Source organism: Erythrolamprus reginae, chromosome 4 (assembly GCF_031021105.1).
Source record: "Erythrolamprus reginae isolate rEryReg1 chromosome 4, rEryReg1.hap1, whole genome shotgun sequence".
Classification (NCBI taxonomy): Eukaryota; Metazoa; Chordata; class Lepidosauria; order Squamata; family Dipsadidae; genus Erythrolamprus; species Erythrolamprus reginae.
In genome coordinates this window covers 59,356,370-59,383,040 of record NC_091953.1, presented here as the reverse complement: position 1 = coordinate 59,383,040, position 26,671 = coordinate 59,356,370, and the positions used below count along the sequence as shown (strand labels likewise).

The following is a 26,671-nucleotide window of genomic DNA, read 5'->3' as shown; positions in this document are numbered from 1 at the left end:
AAGAGACACCCCCCAAAAAACAAGATCAAGAACAGGACAATGGTACCACCATCCTCCCTTACATCAAGGGCACCACAGACAAAATTAGTAAAATCCTGCACAAACATAACATCAAAACTTCATTTTGCACCAACCAAAAAATATCTAATATCCTAAGGAGCCCCAAAGATAAAATCCAATTGGAATACCAAGGAATCTATGAAATCCCTTGCAAAACATGTGCAGCCACATACATTGGACAAACCAACCGAAGAGTAAGTGCACGCCTTGCAGAACATGTGAATGCAGTTAAAAAAGAAGATAAGACTTCCTCCCTTGTCCAGCACATTAAAAAAACGGCACAAAATTTACTTTGAAAAAACTAAATTACTTCACAAAACAGAGAATTTATATAGAAGAATTGCCCTAGAAGCCATAGAAATTGAAAGGAGCCCGCTTTGCATGAATAAAAGAGATGACACGTCCCGCCTACCAGAAATTTGGAAACCAGCCTTAAACAAAAAAAACACTTCATAAAAATCACCATGTCAATCCTTCTAATAATTATGATTACACCAACCAATCAGATCACTGAAACATAATCACCCAATCTATTTGCTACATTCAAACCAAATCTCCACCCCCACACTATACACTAGGAAGAAATGACAGTTGCAGACATTCCATTTTACAACAGCACGAAGCTTGGAAACTTCAGCCTGATGATGATGGATGTGATTTCACCGAAACGTCGCATAAACATGCAAAATATTACACAGGGCAAAACCCGAACTCAGAACAATCTACACATACAGTATATATATATGTCAAATGTTTTTTTGCTGAATTTTTAAAATATGTTTATATATTTTTTATATTCATGTTTATATGTTTATGTTTATATTTTTATATATATGGTTTCATAGATTTTCACGGGTATAGGTATGAAGGTCTTGACATATTCGGGTTTCTTCCCGTTTAAGTTTCAGAGATTTCTGGTGACATTTCGACGAGGTCCCACTCGTCAACTTCAGGCTGCTGCTTTTGTCCTTGTTACACCCCAGACACACATTACAAAACAGCTAAGTAGTCTGCAAGCTCCAACTACTCAGGATATCACCCCCAGTCCACAAACATCAACTAATCAGCATACAGTACATCAATTACATCAATGACCCCAGGTATTACCCCGCTGACTCACCAGGAAGTTTCAACACAGCTTGCAGCTGCTGAGTCAGTACTGTACTCCACACCACCAGTATTTATAGAGGGAAGGTAGCTCAGGTCTCACTATGTTCGCCCTAGCAAAAGGACAAAAGCACCAGCCTGAAGATGACGAGTGGGACCTCGTCAAAACGTTGCCTTTACCATTTACATAAAGATCCTCCTCCAAGCAGATTAAAAAATTCTAGTTTGACCCCAAACCATTGTGGTTATAGCATTTTATAAGTGTGCAAACAAATATTTTTAATAGAAGGAATGCTGCAGATACAGTTGAACAGCTGAATGTAAATTATGAAAAATATAAAAAGTTGGGACAATAGAGCTAATTTCTAAATGACAGAGTGCATAGGCTGTTTGCAAGCTGAGAAGACTGTGGATAACAATGGCAAGGAACTGATTGGATAGAGAAGTAATTTTGCTCTGGTAATATAGTCTGCCAATTCCCCCTCTTGAATTTTAAAACAGAGTACTGTGGAAATATGCATTATGGGATAGTCTACCGAAATAGAGCACTTGTATAAATTATAGTGAAATAATGAGAAGCTACAGCCAGCTAGCAGCTAGTAAATTTTACAATTTAAATGCATTTTACGGATTATGATGCAAAAACGTTCATTGCCCACTTTACTTTATAAAATATCAGTTTTAATTTAGCACATTGTAAAAAGTCTCTTTGATTTAAAAAGTAAAGAGAACTTACCCAAACCTTCCAAAGTATTCTGCAAAACAATATACTGAAGTCAGTCTCAGTGTTCTTTCTTCTAAATTGTGAAGAGCAGCACTAAAAAGAAAATCTTCAACTGATGTCAGATTAAGTTACAAAAGCATTGAGTGTGTGCAAAGCTTTGTGTCTAGTTGAAAGAATGCTTTCCTACGCACAACTGACAGATAATTGCCTGAAATTCCATCCCTCTGTCCAATCAAGAGGAAAATAAAGGTTACAAATCCGGGAGGGAATAGCCATGGATAATAAGATTGTTTAGCATTTAAGGCTACTGTGAATATTTATTTATATAGCATATTTTATTTATTTATTTATTTTATTTAATTTATTTATTTTGTCCAATACACAATGAGGGTTTTAGTGGGTATATATCTATATACACATAGTAAAATACATGATGAAGGTTATAGAGGAGATACTCATAGTAAAATATATCTAAGAAAGAATAGAAAAGAAGGTATAGTAATAGAACATATCAATGAAAGAATAGAAGAAGAGATATAGGAATAGAAGAAAGGTATAGGAGATATAGGAGAGCAATAGGACAGGGGACGGAAGGCACTCTAGTGCACTTGTACTCGCCCCTTACTGACTTCTTAGGAATCTGAATAGGTCAACCGTAGATAATCTAAGGGTAAAGTGTTGGGGGTTTGGGGATGACACTATGGAGTCTGGTAATGAGTTCCACGCTTCGACAACTCGGTTACTGAAGTCATATTTTTTACAGTCAAGTTTGGAGCGGTTAATATTAAGTTTAAATCTGTTGTGTGCTCTTGTGTTGTTGTGGTTGAAGCTGAAGTAGTCGCCGACAGGCAGGACCTTGCAGCATATGATTTTGTGGGCAATACTTAGATCTTGTTTAAGGCGTCTTAGTTCTAAACTTTCTAGGCCCAGGATTGAAAGTCTAGTCTCGTAGGGTATTCTATTTCGAGTGGAGGATGCTATTGTGGATAGAGACAATTTTATATTAAACAACAAAAACCAGGGATATTCAGGAGCCTAGGAATGACCTAGGAATGAGCATCTACAAGACATTGAGTCAATAAAAATTTGCTTAGATATAAGGAAACATTTTTCTTATATACAGGAAAGCTAGAAAAGTATTGGTAAAGATAAGGAACAAAATCCTATCTGAAAGTAAGACCCGATTTCTAAAAGAAAATAATGTGAAATATTAATATGAAATAAAAGCCAAATTTATCAGAATGTAAGCCAGAACTTAATAGTACACTGATCCTTAGTTTTTCACTGGGGATGCGTTCCAAGACCACCCGTGAAAAATCAATTTCCGTGAAGCAGAGGAAAGATATTTTTAAATGTATTTAACGAGTATTTGGACTTTAAAAACCCACCCTTTGCATTAAACAGTCATTCTACAATGTTTCTCAGCTGGAACTACATGTTATATCCTACCAGTTTCTTTAATAGAGTACAGTAGTACTGTAGAAAATTTTTATGAATTTTTAATGAATTTAAATTTTTTAATGGATTTAATGGATATAAGCCCCCTTTGAAAACCCATGAAATAGCGAATCCGTGAAAGATGAACTGTGAAGTAGTGAGGGATTACTGTATTACTTTTCTAATAGATTTAATTTTCCAAATACAAATATAACATTAGCCACACAAAAATATTTTTGGCATTTGATTTATTGGATGAAAATGCCATTGTACTATAGAGGGAAATTCTATTTACTCTACGTCTTGTAGATGCTCATACTTATGTCATAGATCAGTGATGGCGAACTTATGGCATGGGTGTCACAGGTGGCATGCGGAGCCACATCTGCTGGCACGCGAGCTGCTGCCCTAGCTCAGCTCCAACGTGCATGTGTGTGCCGGCCAGCTGATTTTTGGCTCTCACGAAGTCTCAAGGGTGTTTTTGGCTTCCAGAGAGCCTCCAGGGGGATGAGGGAAGGCGTTTTACCCTCCCCAGGAAAACATTTGAAGCCTAGGGAGGGCAAAACATGAACTTATTGGCCCCATCAGAAATTGGGAAACAAGCTGTTTCCAGACTCCAGAGAGCCTCCGGGGAAGGGGGAGCTGTTTTTGCCCTCCCCAGGCATTGAATTATGAGTATGGGCACTTGTGCATGCATGATAACATTCATGCACACTCTTTCAGCATCTGAAGAAAAAAAGATTTGCCATCACTGTCATAGATGGTTTCTGAATATCTCTGGCTTTGGTTGTTTAATATAAAATTGTGTCTATCCATAATAGCATCATACGCTATATAAATAAATATTCACAGTAGCTTTAAATACTAAACAATCTTATTATCCATGGCTATTCCCTCAGGACATATATCTCCTGGATTTGTAACCTTTATTACATCAACAACGGGCCTTTAATTCACGAGCTTTATACCTCTATAAAATGCAACATTCCTAAGGACATTGATAAGGGGTGTGCTTACAATTCCCTTCCCCATTCAAAATGAGAGGCAGGATCATACTGTCAAAATAACAAATACCGGTACTTTAATTGGCATTCACATTTTTTAAAGGCTAAATATACCACATAAATTATTAGCCAAAGATAATCCCCAAGTCATAGACTAGTTCTCTTAAATAAAGCACCACCTCCTCAGGCAATAGCATAGCCCAGTGATGGCAAACATTTGCCCCCATCAGGTACCAAAAAAGTGTGCATATGCACCATTGCGCATGTGCAAGTGCCCACACCCATAATTCAATACCTGGGGAGGGCATAAAAAGCTTCCCCTGCCCCCCAAAGGCCAGAAAAAGCTTGTTTCCCAACTTCTGATGGACCCAGTAGGCTCATGTTTTGCCCTCCCCAGGCTCTAAAGGCTGCCCTGGAGCCAAAGGAGGGTAAAAATGCCCTCCCACATTGCCTCGAAAGCTTTCTGGAAGCCAAAAATGCCCTCCCAGAGCCTCTGTGTGAACCAAAAACCAGCTGGCTGGCACACACATGCACATTGTAGCTGACCTAGGGCTATGGCTTGGTTGCCAGCAGATATGACTCTGCGTGGCACCTGTGCCATAGGTTCGCCATCACTGGCATAACCAGAAGAGAACCATAATGGACAAATAGGAATGCTGCCTTGCTTGGGTTTAACTTCAATCTACTTCTTCCCATTCAGGGTTGTTGAAGTGAGGATGGATTGCATGGAAATGATTTTTCATGGTGGTATTATTGCCAGGCAATGGACATTAACGACCATGATTCCTTAGCATATCAACAGTTGTCAGTTATTATGTATAGTGCTTTTCTTCTATGTATCTCTAGAAGGCAGTAACGTTTAAACATTATGATGTGATTTCTGTGTTAAGGTGGTTAAATTAATTGGTTTAATTTAATTGGATCTCTCCAACATTTTCTTACAATCAGAATCTGTGTTTACTTTCACTTCTCTTATCTCTCAACTAGGATGAGAAGACTTTATACTTTTCAAGACTTTTCACTTTGATTCCCTTTTTGCACTGCATGCTCAGTGACAATTTGGGTGTTTTTTCTCTCATTTTGGCTTGTTTTACTTGTTTCTGCGAACAGATCCTATTGATCTTCTCTGAGTAGCCTTCTGTTCTCCCATTACTCGGGAAACTTTCAACCTTTTCTTCAGTGACCTGTTTGCAACAATGATAAGTCTTGAGCCGCTGTTTCTCTCTTGGGTTTCTTCTGCTTTTCACATAATTTGGAGGCTTTCAGCTTTTTCAGGACCTCAGTGTGCTCCAATAGTGTCTCAAGCTATTTTTCATAAGCAGAAACTCTTGCAGGAGTCCCTATTTTTAAAGGCACTTCTCAGAAATAAACACAAAGCACACACACTCAATTGTGACAGCAGCCAAAACAAAGTGGATAATAGTCTTATTCTGCTTTAAAAACTTGCCCCATCCACTAGCATCCCAACTACATCAGAAAAGCTTGAGTGATTAGATAAATCCTCGGAGAGGGGCAGCATACAAATCTAAATAATAATAATAATAATAATAATAATAATAATAATAATAACAACAACAACAACAACAACAACAACAACAATATAATAGTAATAGTAATAATTTGTATAGGTTATTAGTAGTAATTATTAATTACTAGTTATTACTAATTATTAGTAATTATTTGGATAGATTTCTGGCTAGAGACGAGAGGATCAATTAGCTGGGCATACTCTTCTAAAATAGTAAAAAATAATTAAATTAAATGAAAATAAATAAAATAAATAAAACAATACCTCGCGACTCATAAGGCTATTAAGTTTGTTGCAAAGACTCCGGGGGAAAAAAGGTTACAATTATTTCATGAATTTTAATAATTTAATATATACCGTTGAATTTCATCATTAATGTTGTAGCATAATTAGTATGGATTCATTACAGAATAACTATAGTCAAACAAGAGTTTTATTGTCCCTTTAATGCCGATGCAGGAAGAGATTTTATCTTCCTACGCTACCACGATCCGCTCCTCGGGACTCACACGCTGTCCTTAGGAAAACTACGTCTCCCAGAACCCCTTTCGACATAATAGATTCCAGAGGGACTGGAGGTTACGTCGCAGTTGCTGCTTAGTGCCAAGGCTGTTAGCGATGGTAGGTCGTTATCGAATAACGTATTAAGTCTGAAAACGCAGCCGACGTGTTAAAGATGACTGGCGGGAGGAGTGGAAAAAAGTGGTGAGATTGTTAGGTGTAGCGAGGGAAGGAGAGGAAGGTTTTGCCTTATTTTTTCTTTCTTTCCCTGGATAAAAGGGATTTAAATGTCGCAGATCCCAAATGCTGTTTTCTGCGGTTGTGGCAGCGCACCAAGCTCTTCGCTCCCCCTCCCCGCCCCTCAGTCTCTTTATCAAGTACAAATGTGGGTTTGATTCAGGCCTGAGAACTGCGAGTACATGAACGAGATAGCAAAACTGAGCTTGCACCAAATGCCAGTCCTACATTGCTTCTTTGCACTTGTTTGATTTTGCAGAGAGGGAAGCAGGTTAAGTTAGCACCATGAACAAGTGAATTGTAAGAAACATAACTACAGTACTTCAATTCTCAGGAATGAAAGAAGTTATCCCTTATTTCACAATCCTTTATTGTGAAATAAAGGGTAACACGAGATAGAAAAAACAAAGTATTTGATTTTTATCTGTATTAATAATCCAAATACATTTGCTAGTTCTCTTATTTTACTTAAAATGTATGTCTGTTTATATATGTATGAGGTAGCATCTAGATCTGGCCATGAGAGATATGTATGGTTTTATTATGGGTTTTTTAATTATCTTTTTTAAATTGTTCCTTTTAGATGTTTTCTTTGCTGTAAGCCGCCCAGAGTCCTTAAAATAAAATAAAATAAAAATAAAATATAAACATAAAAAATAATAAAAATAAAAATAAAATACATATCATTCTTTATTGGCCAATTGTGATTGGACACACAAGGAATTTGTCTTTGGTGCATATGCTCTCAGTGTACATAAAAGAAAATAGACATTTGTCAAGAATCATGAGGTACAACACTTAATAATTGTCATAGGAGTCAAGTAAGCAATGAAGAAACAATCAATATTAATAAAAATCTTAAAGATACAAGCAACAGGTTACAGTCATACAGTCATTATGGAATCAGCTCCCCTCAGAGATTCTTACTGCCCCCACCCTCCTTGCCTTCCAAAAAGGTTTAAAAATTCATCTTTGCCGCCAGGCCTGGGATTCCTTATTAGACCTTCCCCCCTGACTGATGAATGCTTAGTTTGACTGCTGAATGAATGATATTGATAGTTTTTAATTAGAATTTTAATTGTTTTTTAAAGTATAATTGGATTGTTATTATTGTTTCCTGTTTTTCTGTACATGCTGTGAGCTGCCCCGAGTCCTCGGAGAGGGGCGGCATATAAATCCAATTAAATAAATAAATTAGTGGGAGGAAATGGATGATAGGAATAATGAGAAAAAACTAGTAACAGTAGTGCAGACTTAGTAAATAGTTTGACAGTGTTGAGGGAATTATTTGAGAGTCTTCAGAGAGGGGTGGCATACAAATCTAATAAATTATTATTATTAATTATTTGTTTAGCAGAGTGATGGCGTTTGGGAAAATATATATATGAATGATGTTTATATTTTAGTGAGAATTTTTATTTTTTCACAGTCTAAAAAGAAATCCAGTATAACCCAGTATTTTCAAGATGTGTTAAATAACCATGCTTTTATAGAAGAATGAGAGGTAAGTATTCATGGTTTTGATTTTACAGTATTAAGAAATCCATTGTTTTACATATCATTGTTTGTAGCCTAACAACATAATGCTAGCATTCTGCAACTTCTGGGTCAAAATTTGTATGGTTAGCTTCCTAGTTGGAGTAATAAATTGTTGATTTTTTAATCAATTACATTTTGTCACACCGTTTGATGAAAATGGACTGTATTTCTTTCAGCCAGTATCTGTTGGGTATGTGAGTCTATATTGAACTCTTAATTCATAATTGTTTATTACTTAAGACAATAATTTCAGTTGTTTTAATACAGCATGGCAGAATCAATGTGTTTTCTAAACTAGTTAATTCCACTGACATAATGCAATATCCAGCAGTACATATAAAAATGCAGTACACAAACCTTTGGATAAACCATTCAATTTGGTTTTCTAAAATTCTTTAACGGGAAAAATTGTATTAACAATAGGTAATTTAAGTATAAATTCATAATAATTAATTTAATTCTATTTAAACTTATTCAGATTTACAATTAAGTGATGGTTAAAATATAGCTACACTGAAGAATAATGAAGTGGGTCTGTGCAGTGCTGATGAGAAAAATACACCATGTCCAGATGTGTTCGGCGTTGGTTCCAAAGAAAGCAAAATCAGTTCAACGTTGCTTTATCTGTAACTGTAGGCTGATGTCAGACCACAAGCCTCGGAACGTTATAGACTCTTACAAGCTACTTAAGCTTCAGGAAGGGTGTTCACTGGATGATGTTAAAAATTCATTTTTAGAGCTTGCTAAGCAATACCATCCAGATAGTGGATCAGTTACAGCAGATTCTACCATTTTTGTTCAGATCGAAGAAGCATACCGAGTTGTTGTTGATGATATGTCCAAGAAAATAAAATCAGGAAATAAGGAAGAGGATGATGATGAAGACAAATTGAAATCTAAAGCCTTGCAACATAGACAGTATTTAAATTTCGAAGGTATTGGTTTCGGTACTCCAAGTCAAAGAGAAAGGCAATATATACAGTTCAGAGTTGATAGAGCTTCTGAACAAATCATGGAATATCGACAGAGACAAATGGAGAGGCAACTAGCCACGGGAGATGTTATGCTAGCTAAAGATGTAAGGCAAAGCAAAAAAGTAAAAATAACCCAAGCAATTGAACGCTTGGTTGAAGACCTCATTCAAGAATCTATGGCAAAAGGAGACTTTGATAATCTAACTGGTAAAGGAAAGCCATTACAAAAATTTTCAGACTGTCCACATGTTGATCCTATGACACACAATTTGAATAGGATTCTGATAGATAATGGATACCAACCAGAATGGATAGTTATACAGAAAGAAATACGGGAAACAATTGAAAAGTTAAGAAAGACTGTTATAGCTTCCAGGAATAAGTTAGGTGATCCATTGACTGTCCAAAAAGCGAAGCAATGGAAGGAAGTTTGTGAAGAATTTAGGGAAAACATTAAGATACTAAACAAAAGAATTAACGATTTCAATTTAGTTGTTCCTATTCTTAGCAGACAGATGGTCCATTTTAATGCAGATAAAGAGATTGCACGTGTACAAGACGTCTTTGAAGCCCAAGTGAAAAATAAGTCCAAGGCAGAAGCAAAGAAAACAGAAGCTGAATTGGAACATAGTAGACATGACATAAAAACCATTGTTTTGAAGTGGATATCTCTTATTTTGAAGTAAGATCAAGAATTTAGTCATTTAATTTTATAATCAATGAACTTTAAATAAGATTCATAACACACACCGAAGGGTTTTTTTTTATGTCCTATTGGAATAATCCCTTATTCAAACTGAAAAACTGGACTGAATTGTAAAACTACAAATAAATATTTATTAATCGTATTTTGGTTGAGATTCTTTTGTCAATGTAATATTTAGATAAGGTACCTAAAAGGTGCTAATTTACATATGTTCAAAATTTGGAACCTGTGACTCCTGTTGTGTAGTTCCCTCTGTTAAACTACTGTTCCCATCACCCATCTCCTCCCACAAATGACTGTGTGATGGTAACTTGGTTGCTTGTATTGTTACAATTTATATTGACTGGTTCCTAATATGATTTAATTGCTTATTTGTATCCGAACTATCATTAAATGTTGTACCTTATGATTCTTGACAAACTTACCTTTTATGTACACTGAGAGCATCTGCACCAAGACAAATTCCTTGTGTGTACAATCACACTTGGCCAATAAAATTCTATTCTGTTCTATTCCTATTCTATTCTATTCTAATTCCTATTCCTATTTTCCTGTTCTTATTCTATCCTATCCTATCCCTATCCCTATCCTGTTCAGCATTTTATGACATAATACAAAAAGTCATAAAGCTTTTCCTGTGGTCACCTTCTTGTTAAGATATTCATGAACTGGAAGAGTCATGTTGACAAGTTAACCAATGAATAGGCATACTAGCAACTACCGGTAAGTCAGCCAATGGAAGCTAAACACTTCTGAGTCTGTGCAGAGAATCGAAATTGAAACCTAAACTTAAGGCTGGGTGTGGTTCAGTACTCTACTCTTGTCACTGTATTCTCAGCCCTCTTTGTGCTTGTCTGCTCTGCTGAAAAGCTAACTCGCCTGCTTGTGCTTACTTGAAGAAATAATTTACCTGTGGTAATGTATATATATTATGTTTTTTAAAAAGTTTATGAATCCAGCTGAATCAATCATCTGTGTGTGCTTCTGGAAATTTATTTTTCTGCAACAAACTCTGATACTTCTGATGTTTTCTATGTTATACAGTTCGACACAGTCTATTTTCAAGGCAGATGTATCTCTTATATTTCCTTGTTTAAGAATGTTTCCATTATATTAGAAACTCTGTCATTGTTGAAGGCTTTGAGGAATCTGCTAAAGAAATACCTTGGAAACGATGGTTGAATGGGTCACTGGTTGTCTAGTGTACTACTAAAATTATCCTGTTTGTGTGAAATCTTTAGCTGGGCAAAACGGTATAATTTTTAAACCCAAGCAGGCTAACATAGAGTAGGTGTAACATTATAACATTAAAAATGTCATAAAACAGTTCCAGTGCCATACAGTTCAGTATGGACTACTTTCAAGGCAAGAGATATCTCTGAATATTTCCATAATATTTAAGAACTTTTGCCCTGTATCATAAGCTCCACCATTGCTAAAGTAGGCATTGCAGAATCTGATAAGGAAATACAGTGGTACCTCATCATACGAACTTAATTGGTTCCAGGAGGAGGTTCATAAGGTGAAAGGTTCGTAAGATGAAACAATGTTTCCCATTGGAATCAATGTAAAAGCAAATACAGTAATGCGTGCAAATCCTTCAGGAAAATCCCAAACTTTAGAAGGGAGGCGAACAGAGGGTAGGGAGGAGCAGCTAAAGGGGGCGGGTGGAAGAAGCAAGGCTAGGCTAAAGGGTGAGTGGGAAGGAAGAAAGGCAAGGGGGGCGCCCCTCCCTTTTCTTTCTTAAAAAGACACCGTTTCAGTGCCTTTGCAAGCATGCAAGATTTTTACTCCTCCAAGCTGCCCCTCCCTTTTCTTTCTTCAAAAGACACCGTTTCAGTGCCTTTGCAAGCATGCAAAATCTTTACTCCTCCAAGCTGCCCCTCCCTTTTCTTTCTTCAAAAAAGGGGAAAAAAAGAAACCCCTTCATCCCAGCAGCAGCTGCTTGGGTTCGTAAGGTGAAAATAGTTCGGAAGAAGAGGCAAAAAAATCTTAAACACCGGGTTCGTATCTTGAAAAGTTCCTTAGAATAGGCGTTCGTAAGATGAGGTACCACTGTATACAGTATCTGAAATGATCACACAATAGGTCATGGATTGTCTGGTAATGGCATTGAATTTAGCGGATACACAAATGAGAATCTGCCAGCAGGATCCAGATTTAATTATGTTAGAAGGATACATTTGGTTTAGAATGATAAATTTCTCAAATATGCGTTAAGTACTGGAAAAAAACACTGAAAAGTCTATTGACTCAAATATCTTCAAATATTTCAAGGTTATTTAAAACCATGCTATCTGATGTTCCAGTAGAACATATTCCACAACATAAAGGATCAACCGGCTGAAGGACAGCTTTCCAGTGGTATTCACAATGATTAAGGCTTTCTTAAGGAAATTGAAAGTTTTCTCTAATAAGACAAAAAAAGGTTTTGTCTAATAAGACGAAAAGGAGGGCACACATTCTGGCAGTGTTAAGTGTAAGAAGATTGCAAATGGCTAAAGAGCAGATAGCAAGAATAAGAACAAATACAGATTGTCCTTGTTTAGCAACAGGGAATGTAACTGTTCCATAACAGATGAAAAAGTTACTTTACAACCACTGCTTGCATTTATATCCTTCGCACGTCTATAAAGCAAAGGAAAGCCAAAGATCATAAGCAACTGTTTCACTTAATGACTGATTTGCTGATCACAGTTGTTCCTTAAATAAGGACTAGCTGTAGGCAGTTTTCACAATGAAGTGGAGTTCCTAAAGGATCTTTGTTGGGACCAGTACTTTTTTAACTATCTCTAGTCAAGATCTATAGCCAACTCATAAACAGTCTGGACTGCAGATAAGCAATGACCTGGCTACTGTTTCCAATTATGTTAGATTAAAGGTAATAGAACACCAAAGAGATTGTGAAGAGCTCTAGTAGGCTTTCTCTGAACTCTCAGAATTCTCAACCAAATGGCAAATAGAATACAATTCATATGTGTAATACATTGTACATAAGAACCGGTTTGATGCAGTAGTTAAATACCAGGCTAGAAACTACAAGACTGAATTAAAATGCTGCATGGATTCTTAGTCATGAAACCAATTGGGTAACTTTGGGCCTGTCTCTTTTTGCCCTAGGACAGTGCTTCCCAACCTTGGCAACTTGAAGATATCTGGACTTCAACTCCCAGAATTCCCCAGCCAGCATTTGCTGGCTGGGGAATTCTGGGAGTTGAAGTCCAGATATCTTCAAGTTGCCAAGGTTGGGAAACACTGTCCTAGGAGAAAGACATCAGCCTGCTTCTGCAAAACCAGTTTTCTCTACTGGTTAGGGCAGGGTTGTCAAACTCCCAGCCCACAGGCAGGATACGTCACATGCTGGGCACACCCACGCCCGATTTAGCAAAGGTGAAAAAAAGTACCGATACATCATATGATGCTGCCATGACAATGTGAGTTTGACAACCCCGGGTTAAGGGATCAGACTAGAAATGAGGAGATGTTGAGTTCTAGTCTTGCTGTAGGCATGAAAGCCAGCTTGATGACTTGGGCCAGTCACTCAGTCTCAGCCCAATCCACCTCATAGAGTTGTTGTTGTGGGGAAAATAGGACAAGGAAGGTGTATTAGCTATATTTGCTGCCTTGAGTTATTTATAAAAATAATAACGGTATATAAATATTACCAAGGGAACTGCAGGACCTTATGTGGGAAGTCAACCATGACTCAAGACCAACTTAAGAGTACTGTACACACATAAAAATTATACATGCAGCCAAAATTATACATGTAGCTAGGGATTAATAGAAATAACATCTTTTTGGAAAATATCTATATAGAGCACTAGATAAGTTGTAATCACCACACTTTAAAAACCTGGACATAAACTGTTTCAACATTGCCCCTCAGGATGCCACCATAGGACATTGCATGCCAAAACAACTAGACAAGGGACAGTTTTTTTCCCCTCTCATGCCATCACCTAATTATCACAGCACTGTCTTATGTCTAAGGATAGTTTACAATGTAGCAAGGTTGTATTTTTATCTTTCTCACTGTCTTTCCTGTTATTGTCTCCTGTTGATAACTTATGCTTATACTAGCTGATAACCCAGCATTGCTTCGGTATTTATAGATGTCAAAGTGTTTGTCTGAGAAGGAACCATGGGGAGGGGCCTTTCTTCCCCTTACTCCCATGCCCATCATCCCTGGCCTTTCCCTTCCCCCTCCCATGCGCTCTAGGAAGCAGCATTCTCTCTACTTAATGGCTCGGGCCTTCCTGAGTTATTGTTTGTTTGTCAAACATGTACAAGATGGCACATATGAATATAAACATGGACATGAACGAAGGAAATGAATACAAATAAATGAGGACAGGTTATATTGGAACACACACAGTGAGGGGTGTTAGGGTTGTCTTACCCCTGCAGTATTTGTTTCCAGAGGGTAAATCATCTGTGTACCAAGCTTGGTTTTATTTATTTATTTATTTATTTGGTTTGTTGGTTGGTTGGTTGATTGATTTCTCTGCCGCCCCTCTCCGAGGACTCGGGGTGGCTCAAGATAATTACTTTGTTGTTTGTAAGTGCACAGAGCTTATGCACCAGGACAAATTCCTTGTGTGTCCTATCACACTTGGGCCAATAAAGAATATTCTATCACCACATTTTAAAAAAGTACAGTATATAGTAACAGATGGTAAAAAGAACAGAAGAGGGCAAATAAAAGAGGGCTGAAAGATTTTATAAGAACAAGGTATTTGAAAACTCTATCCTGGAAAAAAGGCAAATAGGAAAGCAAATTATATAAAATCATGCATGGAGTAAATGAAGATGCTGTCTTCCCTCTCTCAGACACTCGGACTGGGAACCAGTGAAGCTGATTGGAAACAGATTTGAAACAAAAATGTAAAAAAAACCTAGTTATGACTCTGTTGTAGTTATCAGCACCTGTGATGATCATAAGTGCACTAGAGTGCCTTCCACCCCTGTCCTATTGTCTCTGCTATATCCCATATATCTTCTCTTCTGTCCCTATATCTTTCTTCTATTCTCTCATTATTTTATCCTATACTCTCTCTTCTATTCTTTCTCTAATTCTATTTCCCCGAAGGTGTCCTCTATTACCTTCATTGTGTATTATTGTGTATTGGACAAAATAAATAAATAAATAAAATAAAAATACATCTATATATCACCTCTTATATTATCCAGAGCAACTCTGAACCACTTACAAGGGGATTAAAATATATGTATGTTTTATATTATAAAACAATATAAAGTATATATTGGACATTGACTAAATAAATGGAGGACAGACTAACAAAGCTATTGCTTCTGAAGATTCAGTTTTACCTCCTAAGTGGGGTAACTAATCTTCCTGGTAGGAAAGGAATAATGGAGGGAGAATTATAATTCTCCATTCTGCTTTCAAGTACTGGTATCTCAAAACCTATCTAGATTTACACTGCAAAAGAAATTGTTGATTCAATGCTGGCTTTGTATGAATACCTTAAAAGTGAGCAAAATGAAAACTGCAATAAAGTTAGAAGTGCATTTGCTAGCTAACTTTGCATTTGGCAGCTCTAGGATTGCACTCATTTAACTGGAAAGAATCCCTGTTCAGTTCATTGGGGCTCATCTTCAAATAAAAATGACTTAGAACAGAACACAATAACAGAGTTAAAAGGGATTTTGGAGATCTTCTCGTCCAATCTCCTGCTCAGGAAGGAAACCTTATACCATTGCAGACAAATCATTGCCCAATCTTTTCTTAAAAACTTCCCGTGTTGGTGCATTCACAACTTCGGGAGGCAAGTTGTTCCACTGATTAATTGTTCTGTCAGGAAATTTCTCCTTAGCTCTAGGTTGTGTCTCTTTTTGGTTAGTTTCCATCCATTGCTTCTTGTCCTACCCCCATGACGGCAGACCTATAACACACTACAGCCTTAGCTCAGCTCCAGTGCACATTTGTGTGTTGGCCAGCTGATTTTTGGCTTGCATGGAGGCTCTGGGAGGGCGTTTTTGGCCTCCAGGGGAGCAGGAGAGGGTGTTTTCGCCCTCCTCAAGTTCCAGGGAAGCCTCTGGAACATGGCAAGGGTGAAAAGTGGGCCTACTGGGCCCACCGGAAATTTGGGGAGCAGGGCATCATGCACAAATGCACAGGATGGGGCAGCACAGAGGGGGTCGTCGCACATATGCATGGGGGGATCACACACACATGCAGGGGTGGGGCATTGAATTATGGGTGTGGGCACCTGTACGCTTTCAGAACCCAAGGAAAAAAAGGTCCACCACCACTGTCCCACCCTAATATTCACTCTCTCTTTTTTGTGGCAACCTCTGAGCTATTGGAACTCTGCTATCATATCACTCCTAGTCCTTCTTTTCATTAAACTAGACATATCCAATTCCAGCAGTCGTTCTTTAGGTTCCAATCCATGACTTAAACTGGATGCAGTATTCCAAGTGTGGTCTTGTTGTCAGTTGCGAAGTTGTATCCAACTCATCACGACCCCATGGACAACATTCCTCCAATCTGGAGTCCATTTTAAGTTGACGTCCATTACTTCAGTGATTCCATCCAGCCCACCTCATTCTCTGTCGTACCCTTCTTCTTTTGCCCTCAATCTTTCCCAGCATGAGGCTTTTCTCCTTTTCATTAGGTGGCTTTATTGATTGATTGATTGATTGATTGATTTTTTTATACCGCCCTTCTCCTTAGACTCAGGGTGGCTTACAACATATTAGCAACAGCACTTTTTAACAGAGCCAGCATATTGCCCCCACAATCTGGGTCCTCATTTTACCCACCTCAGAAGGATTGAAGGCTGAGTCAACCTTGAGCCGGTGATGAGATTTGAACCGCTAATCTGCAGATCTACAGTCAGCTTTAGTGGCCTGTAGTACTGCACTCTACCTGCTGCGCCACCTTGGCTCTTATCATGGCATTATAAAATGGTATCAACACTTCAAGTATTCTGAGTCTTCGGAGAGGGGCGGCATACAAATTAATAAATTATTAGTATAAATTATTAATTATTCAAGTGATCTTGGTTCTATTCCTCTGTTAAATGGAGCCTGGATGTTAGATAGGTGAGTCTTTGTACTGACAAAACTTAGCAGAGGCTTTTTAAACAGGGAACTTTGGGCATTTTCAGCACCACTCCAGCTCAGCTTAAATAGAACAGCCAAGGGGCTTCTGAAAGCTCCTTTTATAGTATGGCTGTCAGACAGCCAACCAATCAATCACAATGCTTTAATTTCCCGCTCGAAAGCCCAATCGGGCTTCAGCATCAGCCTTCCTGGCCGGTCGTAAATCGAGGACTTTGCGTTTCTGATGGGGTTGTAAGTCGAGGACTTAACACTGGAACCCTCGACGCCGCCTAGAAATGGATAAGATCGAAATTAGCGCTACGACTTCAAGGAGTTTTCACCCTTGGACCCTTTCGCTCACTTTGCCTATTTCCTCCTGCGCCTCAGCCTGCTCTTCCACCTACACTGAAAATCGAAGAGGCCGGACGAACTTCGCTCTATGCTCACTTTTATTCCCCTCGGATGGGGTAGGCAAAGTTGGCTCTTCTATGACGTGTGGACTTCAACTCCCAGAATTCCTGAGCCAATAACACTAGCTCAGGAATTCTGGGAATTGAAGTCCACATGTCATAGAAAAACCAACTTTGCCTGCCCCGGCCCTGGGGAGAAAATAAAATAAATCGCGCCTCCGCCGCTCGTCCAATCCTCGCATTTCCTAGCAAGAAAACCCGTCCCCCCTTGTGACGAGAGGCGCCGGCTGTCGATTGGTTCAGGGCCCCTTCCTTTCTCCCATTGCCTCTTGCTGGTAGAGCCGGGTTAGCGGGGTCGCGAATGGAGTGGCGCTTTCTACCAGGTGAGGATCTAGGTTGGGGGGGAGTCGTAGCCGTCGTCGTCGTCTTCTTCTACCCGTTCGCTTTGCTGAAAAGCGGGGACTCGGACGGACCGGTAGAGACCGTATCGCCCTGCCGCTTGCTTAGTTTCTTTAATCTGAGGGAAACTGAGGTAGGGTTTTTTCCCCTTTAAATTAAATAGCCGCCGCCCGGTGCCCCTTCTCCCCCCCCCCCCTGTTGGTCATGAGATTCACAGGCGGGCAAGAATGAGTAACCCCGCTCGCTTCCCTTGGACTCCGCGGCAAAACAGGAAATATATATATCGCCTCAGCCCGGGAGATGGCGGGGAGACCCCGCGGAGCCTTAAACGCGACGACGGGGTCAAAACCAAACCAACCGCGAAGGAAAGAGAAGCCTTTAATGCCGCCCCTCAGCCGAAGTCTCTCCCCGCCTCGCTCGTTCAGCCTTCAAGCGCCCCTTTGACTTTCTTTCCTTCCTTCCTCACGCGAGGTTATTCCGTGTCTTGTGTGAATGCACCACCTTTGACCTTGGTGGTTTTTCGCATCTCTTTCCCTGCTTCCTTTTTCTTCGTCCTCCTCCCCCCCACCCTAAAGATTAAAAAACCTTATACAGGAATAGCTGGCTAAGCAGTCTCCACCTACGATATTTCTATGTAATGTTTCGGTTTAATTACACTAGGTGGAAATAGTCGCAACCCTGTAGCTTTTAATTCGAAACTGGTTCCACTGGCGTGAGTACAACTCTTGCTCGGTGGATGAAATGCTGTTTAAGACCTTTTTTGGAGAACAGTAATGATGAGAATGAGACCTTATCATCATCTTGTGCCAGCCTGTATTAAAATTGCAGCTTTAAGAAAAATGGATTATATTCTCTTGGAAATTACAGTAATAAATTGTGAATGACAAAGAGTTTCTTTTAGAGTTGAGTGTGTTTTCATTATCAGGTAAATTTTCATACAATTGTATCTTAAGTTCTTGATTTGATTATATGAATATCCAAGGTGTCCAGTAAACCTGGAAAACAGGGAAATCGGCGGTTTGGGAATTATCAGGGAATTTGTGAAAAAACCCTGGAATAAATTAGGGGGGGAAACCAAATTGTATTAAAATGTTTAAAAGTCAGGGAAAAATCATGTTTTTAAAAAAAAAAACCAAAACAGATCATGCTGCCCGGCAGAGTCAAGCAAAAATGAGCATAACTTTAGCAACAACTTGCTTCCTCAGCTACCAGTATTTCTCTACGGCTTAGCCGTTTGCCATAATGTCATCTACGACTGCACCTTAACTAGGTCGCAAGTTGCAGGGAAATATCAGGGAATTTCAAAATGCTTTCCCCTTGGACACCATGAATAATAAATTGTGAATGACAATAGTTTCTTTTAGAGTTGAGTGTGTTTTAATTACCAGGTAAATTTTCATACAATTATATCTTAAGTTCTTGATTTGATTATATTAATATCTAGTCTTCAGTAGTTGTGCACTTTATAATCTAATTCTAAATAATGGACGTGAATTGTGTGGGCTTCTAAATGAAACTATGCATTTAGAACAAAGAAACAAGTGCTGACTGTGCTATCCTAGGTTTGTACATTAACTTGTGCAAGAAACATAATCTATAGAATTTGTTCAGTCTTGAATTGGACATAATAGTTGGAGGTTATAATTCATCCAGCAATTTCAAAATTGTTAGAACCCAAATACTCTGATATTGGCTGCACAATCTTGGGTTTATTGCAGTTATAATTCAAAATATCTGAAAGGGAATTGATGGATTGCTTCTTCCTAGTTTTGCTAAGAATTGCATAAATTGCTCTTTCATCTTCATTTAGAATGATTATTTATTTATGATATATTTATTGTTTCAGCGTCAGACTGAATATTTTTGGGGAGTAGCAAGTACAGCACAAAATTGGAGGACAGAAGGGAAAGGGGGGACATGATCAAAATATTTAAATATGCTAAAGGATTAAATAAGGTTCAGGAGGGAAGTGTTTTTAATAGGAAAGTGAACACAAGAACAAGGGGGCACAATCTGAGGTTTGTTGGGGAAAAGATCAGAAGCAACGTGAGAAAATATTATTTTACTGAAAGAGTAGTAGATTCTTGGAACAAACTTCCAGCAGACATGGATGGTAAATCCATAGTAACTGAATTTAAACATGCCTGGGATAAACATATATCTATCCTAAGACAAATTACAGGAAAAAGTATAAGGGCAGACTAGATGGACCATGAGGTCTTTTTCTGCCATCAATCTTCTATGTTTCTATCTACGTTTCTAAAATTGGTTACAAGAGTTAGATGTACTTAATAGGTATTTTTGTAAAAAGAGAAAGCCTCAATGGATATACTTTTTTATCTCCATCTTTTATTTTATTTAGTTGTAAAATAAAAGAAGTGTCTCTTTTTAATCTTGAACCTGTTTCCCCAAAACTGAGGATATTTTTTATTTAAAAGTTTATTAAAATTTTCTCTGTTCCTTCTTGTGTTTTGCAATGATAAAAATTCCTTTCTCTGAATAGGGAACATGGGTTACTAATTTATCACTTCCTGGTTCTGTGTATTGTGCTAAAAGGGAATACAGTACAGTATACTATATATAGTTAACTTTATTTTTCTTATAACTATTGTATTCATAGATAATTTCTGAGTATTTTTCCCTAGAACTATTAAATATGCTTTCCTGTCAATGCTCATTCATGACTATTGAAATAACCTGTTAATTCATTGTTTCTTAAATGTTGATTTACTGTATTTATCTAGTTATCTGAAGTTTACAGAACCATGTACAAGCTGATCACATTTTAGACTAATATATTATGTAAACCTAGACATAGCCTCTAAAGTAAGAATTATTATTCTGTATAAATACATATCTAGATGAGTGTTTATTTTTGTGTCTGTATACCTTGTGTAAACATACACATTACTATTTTTCTATTTTAATGCTGAAGAACTGAGAGAAATCATTGTATAAATGCACAAGTATAGGAATGTAAAAATGGAATACAAGTGTCAAATCCAGAGTATTAAACTTAGTTATAATTGAAATCAATGCAACATTCATTCAGTTGTAATGATCAAACATGTGTAGGCTTATTAATATTTCTCTATTTGTTTATAAAGAGAATGTAGGTTGTTCATACAAAGAATGTAGCTTTTTAACTTACTGTTCATGCTGATAATTTTGAAAGTGTTCTTTCTGATTTGATGGAATAATATTCTGTGCAATTCATTGCTTTCCTTTTCTTCATGGTCTTAAGGGGCTTTGATAGTGGAGTATCAGCCTCCAAGGTACAAATGTTGATCTTCATTTTTTAAATCCCTCCTGTACTATAGGTAGGCTCCCCTCCTCAAAAGACTGTAATTGAGCATTTGGTTTGGTTTCTGCTCATTTAACTAAGTTATGAGCCAGAAAGTTATTTAAATATCTCTCCTAAGTTTGCTCAAAGGCTTTGAGCATGCCACTATTAATGTTCCCCTCCAAAACTCAATATTGCAAAATACTGAGAAATGCACAATAAGCATTCTTAAGTATATTTTGGGTCTAGTGTTACAAAACAAAAGTATAATTGAGTTCTTTGAAACAACCATTTTATCTGATCCAGGCTATTTACATGAAAATAACCACACTTATTTTCAGTTTGCTGTTCTAATCTTTTGTTTAGCGGTGGGGACTAACAAAAATCAAGAGTAAAGAAGCCCAACTGACCTTGAAAAATGGCAGGCTTCCTAGACAATTTCCGTTGGCCTGAATGTGAATGTATAGATTGGGGTGAAAGAAGAAATACAGTTGCTTCTGTGGTGGCTGGGGTTTTGGTAAGTCATATGACATTTGTGACTGATTTTAAGTCTTAGTAATATCATGACCTATATCTAAATTCTGTAAGAGCTTGTTGCATCCAACTACTTTGAAATAGTTTTAATCATTTGTGTAGCATGACATGACATTGACAGTGTACAATACATAAATATAAAATTAGGTTTGATTAGTATGAGTTACATATATTTATGAGTTTTTCTTATTTTATTTTTGCATATAAAAGAAAAAAACTGGATTAATTTCTTTTTTTCAGATTACTAAAGAGACACCTATAATTTTATGTCTATAACATTTTACCAAAAAATGGATGGATTCTCAGTTCTAATAATAAAGTGAGGTGACCTCTTGTTACTGATGATTCCTTAGATCAGTGTTTTTCAACCAGTGTGCCGCGGCACACTAGTGTGCCGCGAGACATGATCAGGTGTGCCGCGAAGCTCAGAGAGAAAGAAAGCAAGAGAGAGAAAGCAAGAGAGAGAGAAAGCAAGAGAGAAAGAAAGCAAGAGAGAGAGAAAGCAAGAGAGAAAGAAAGCAAGAGAGAGAGAAAGCAAGAGAGAGTGAAAGCAAGAGAGAGAGAAAGCAAGAGAGAGAAAGCAAGAGAGAGAGAAAGCAAGAGAGAAAGAAAGCAAGAGAGAGAGAAAGCAAGAAAGAAAGCAAGAGAGAAAGAAAGCAAGAGAGAGAAAGAGAAAGAGAACAAGAGAGAGAGAAAGAAAGCAAGAGAGAACAAGAGAAAGAAAGAGAGAGAGGGAGGGAGGGAAATATATAGAGAGAAAGACATAGAGTGAGGTAGGGAGGGAGAGAGAAAGAGAGCAAAAAAGAGGAAGGAAGGAAGAGAAAGAGGGAGAGAGAGAAAGAAAGAGGAAGAAAGGGAGAGAAAGAGGGAGGGAAAAAGAAATAGAGCGAAGGGGAGGAAGAGAGATAATTTTTTTGTCCAAACTTTTTTTATCCCTCCCCCCCCCCCGCTCAATGTGCCCCAGGGTTTCGTAAATGTAAAAAATGTGCCGCGGCTCAAAAAAGGTTGAAAATCACTGCCTTAGATCCTTACCAATATGAGAATTCATGCATTATTGTGTAAATCGTACAATATCCATTGGCAAGGAATTGGAAGGAGAGCTACTGGTTCTCTGTGAGCTATGTAGACCTGCAAATATGTAAACATGTTGATGCTTATAATATTTTGATATCCAAAATGTATTTGAAAGTAGTCATATTAAGTAGTTCAAATCAATCTCAGCCATCTGTAAGTCAGCGATTAAGAGCTGGCAAGATTGTGGAAATGATTTACCATCTATTTCTTGTATTTTAAAAATATTTTTTTTGTAGTTGTGTAGGCTAACATAAAGAAAAACTTGAAAAGTTTATTATTTTACTTATTTCCCACTTCTCAGTAAAATCTCTCAATTTATATTTGTATGTATTGCATTGGAACATCTTGGACATCATTTTGTCTCTTACACTGCAGTTCTTCACATATTTCCACAAAAATTTGCCTTAGGGAAAGATAGGGATAGATAACAGTGTTCGGAATTGTGTTCTTGTAAAGTTTCTGAAATAAAAATACATACAATGGATCAAACACTTTTTAAGTATCGTGAGCTTTGAATAAATCCAACTAACACAGTCATATCTATTTGAAAAGTAATATTTATTTATTGGCTACAAAAAGATGCTTTGTGTTTAAAAAAAAAGCCTTGAAAGTGGAATGGATTTCAAAATTTGGAAATGTTTGTTTTCTTGTGCAAACTAGAAAAACCTCTTTCCCACAGTACAGCAGAGAACTGAAAGTTCACATGCTTTATGGGTAAATATATTTTTAATGATGGCTAGTTAACATTATTCAAGATAGACTTTATAAGTGTTCCAGTATTAATAACTATTTTTCAAGTGATTGCCCCCTCCCCCGATCCATTTAGTCATTGAAGGGGAGAATTTACCATATTACAGTAAATGACTTAAGAATGTAAATTTTCAAATTACAAAAGGCTATTCGGATGTGTCTTTTTATGCAATTATTAATATTAACAACCAGAAGAATAGTAGAATTTAATACATATATGTGATAATTTTGGATAAAATACACTGAGACATCCTCAGTGCTCTCTGAACTTGGCTGTTTTCTTGCAGATTTATCATTATCCAACTGATGATGTTACCTAGTTTGGGTAATGAAATATTTGCAAGAAAATAACAAAGCTCAAAGAGCACCAAGGACCCCTCTTTTCAACCCTGAGTTACAAATATTCTCCTTTATTGGTATATACATACTATTTTTATGTTTCTATTCTGCATTGCTTTGTGTATTTTGCAGAATGCAATCCAAAAGTTGTTCCGTAGCTAGGCCCTCGGAGCGAACCCCAACTGAGAAATCACTTATTTTATGATAAAATCCACTCTTTATTTGAACACAAGCATCTATAATGAAATGCAGGGGTTTAAAATGGCACAGAAGAATTTACTTTTCTCTTTAGAGCTAATTGTAATCTATATCCGGGAAGAGCACCAGAAACCTGGACTTATTTGCATTCCTTAGATAAACTCCATTCATTACATGTCCCTTATTGAAGCTGAAATCATGATTTATAAGCCTTGTTCAATCACACCTCCCAGCCTCACATCTCTTCCATTGAACAATGTTGATTCTGCATGTCCTATTTCCCACAGTTCTATTCCTTTATACTGCCTGGAAGTGACATCACGCTCAAAGAGGCTAAGGCTGTAAACTAATACCTTTTATTCTGTAACTCCTCTCGCCTTTGGAGCAATCTTCTATAGCTAGGATCAATCCAATGTCTTTCCATTCTCATGTCTTCCTCACTCTCTGACTGGGACCACTCACCCATTGTCACATCGGCCCCCTCTAGTGGTTCCTCAGGGCTCACTTAAGTCACTTTCTACCTCACTCTCTGCTTCATCTGGCAACCCCCTTAGCATTCCAATGAAGCATTCCAATGATCATATGAAAATTTGGATGCTTTGGCAACTGACTCATATTTATAACTGTTGCAGTGTCTCTGGGGGGTGTGATCACCTTTTGTGACCTTACAAGCAAAGTCAATGGGAAAGACATATTCACTTTAAAACTGTTTGTAAACTAATAATGACAGTGATTCACTTAACTGTGATATCCAGAGGGGCCTGGCTCATCCTCCTCAGAATCTGACATGACCTTAGGTGGATAAGGAGCACTAACAACAAAAGTTAAGGTGCTTGAAAAAGAATGATAATTCATGTGAAAGGTGAGGGTTAAGAGACCCTTCTCTCAAAGTCATGGAGTCTATTTGGCTCAGTTTTACAGTGGTTGTTATAATGAAATATAATAGTATAGATTACAAATAAGTTTGTTCACTTTACTGCAGGTGGTGCTCAACTTACAACAGTTTTAGTTTATAACGGCACTGAAAAAGTGGTTTTTTTTAACCCTTTTTCACACGTAACAAGCTCTGAAGCATTCCAATGATCATACGAAAATTCGGATGCTTTGGCAACTGACTCCTATTTATAACTGTTGCAGTGTCTCTGGGGGAGGTGATCACCTTTTGTGACCTTACAAGCAAAGTCAATGGGAAAGACATATTCACATTAAAACTGTTTCTAAACTAATCATGACAGTGATTCACTTAACTGTGATAAGCAAAGTCGTAAAATGTGGAAAATGCACTTAACAAATGTTTCATTTAACAACATACATTTTGGACTCAATTGTCTGAATGTCATTAGAAAGGAATAATTTGTGACTATTTTGTTTAAAAGCTTAGTTTAAGTTATAAAATTGAATGACAAAAGTTTACATGATTATGGTGTTTAAAAAGGAGTGATGATATTGGAAAGAAAGAGATATATGTATCACATTTTTAAAGTAGTTTTGGAATTAATTTGATCAATCATATTTTTACAGTTTTTTACAGGTTGGTGGATAATGATAGATGCTGCAGTAGCTTATCCTAAGACAGAAGAAATGAATCACGCATTTCACACTTGTGGAGTATTTTCTACCCTAGCCTTTTTCATGTAAGTCAATATAAAATCATGGCGGAGGATAACACATTGTTTATGTTGGCTGATGTTGAAAAAGCTAAGCAGAATTTCAAAAGTTAGGGTTAGATTGGATGTGACACCACTAAAAAATCCCAAAGTTGTTGACCGGATTAAAAATATTAAAAATTGCCATAGCAATTCCATTTCCAAATCTTCTCCAAAATATATGTACCTTTATAGTCATCAGGAGTCATGTTTGCATAAAATGACATGTATGTATGTATGTATGTATGTATGTATGTATGTATGTATGTATGTACTTACAACCTGGTTCTGAAATTCCAACAGCTGCTCTCCTTGTCATGGGCATAGTTCCCTCTAAGCTGAGCAGTGAGCAATCGCTCACTTAAAAATCATCATCAACTCAGAGTTTTCCAAACCTGCCCAGAAGCCGAGAGGGAAAGAGTGAGAGGGAAGGAGAGAGAGAGGAAGAGAGAGAAACAGAAAAAAGAGAGGAAGAAAAAGAGAAAGAAAAAGAATGACAGCAAGGAAGAGAGAAAGAAAATCAAAATCTAGTTTGAAACTAGCTCAACTATTTAAGTGGCATTTTGATATTGATAGAGTTGCCCTATTATGAGCTCACTGTTATAGACACACAGTACAGTATTTTATTTTGAAATTCTCTGAGGCAAAACAGGGTGGGTTTGTTTGTTTATTTATTTATTATTTCTGTGCCGCCCAGTCCCAAAGGGACTGCCGCTCAGACACTATACTTTTCCGCCCCCCCCCCCAAAAAAAATTAGAGGGAACACTGGTCATGGGACTAGATTTTGGGTGCATAGTAACTGCCTTTATTTAAGACCATTTGCAGCATACCATAGTGATACAACAGTGATTTATGTTTTTGCTGAAACCAGAATGAATTTATTTATTTGGATTTCTATGCTGCCCTTCTCTGCAGATTCAGGGAGAGAATCCTCAGGATTCTCATTTGTAGGGATTCAAGGCTGAATTTACTTCTGGTTTTTGCAAAAATGCCCCATAGCAAACAATGGATTTGCTTAATGACCACAAATTCACTTACTGACCATAGTGATTCACTTATCAACTATCTAAAAAAAAAGGTTTAAAATCAGGTTGGACATGTGATGTCTGCTTTACGACTATCACAACTTAAAACCATAATGAGTGG

General features: G+C 37.5%; 2 protein-coding genes across 6 annotated transcripts in view; both read left to right on the top strand.

The window, feature by feature from the left end:
- The first annotated feature begins 8,026 nt into the window (after positions 1–8,026).
- DNAJC28 (DnaJ heat shock protein family (Hsp40) member C28) lies at positions 8,027–9,959 on the top strand. The gene is made up of 2 exons (XM_070750354.1): positions 8,027–8,102; positions 8,616–9,959. Exon 2 carries the CDS (start codon positions 8,661–8,663, stop codon positions 9,795–9,797), a length of 1,137 nt encoding a protein of 378 aa, XP_070606455.1. The 5' UTR covers positions 8,027–8,102; positions 8,616–8,660; the 3' UTR covers positions 9,798–9,959.
- Positions 8,034–26,671, top strand: part of TMEM50B (transmembrane protein 50B) — a 34,381-nt gene continuing 15,743 nt past the window's right edge. The window contains exons 1-3 of one of the 5 annotated variants that reach the window (XM_070750359.1): positions 8,034–8,102; positions 21,350–21,500; positions 25,400–25,512. In XM_070750359.1, coding sequence (XP_070606460.1) covers positions 21,402–21,500; positions 25,400–25,512 — 212 coding nt within the window. In that variant the 5' untranslated portion in view covers positions 8,034–8,102; positions 21,350–21,401. Of the gene's footprint in view, positions 8,103–17,523; positions 17,685–17,708; positions 17,834–17,936; positions 18,626–21,349; positions 21,501–25,399; positions 25,513–26,671 lie in introns of those variants that run through there. The other 4 variants (XM_070750358.1, XM_070750357.1, XM_070750360.1 and 1 more) reach the window with 4 other exon arrangements.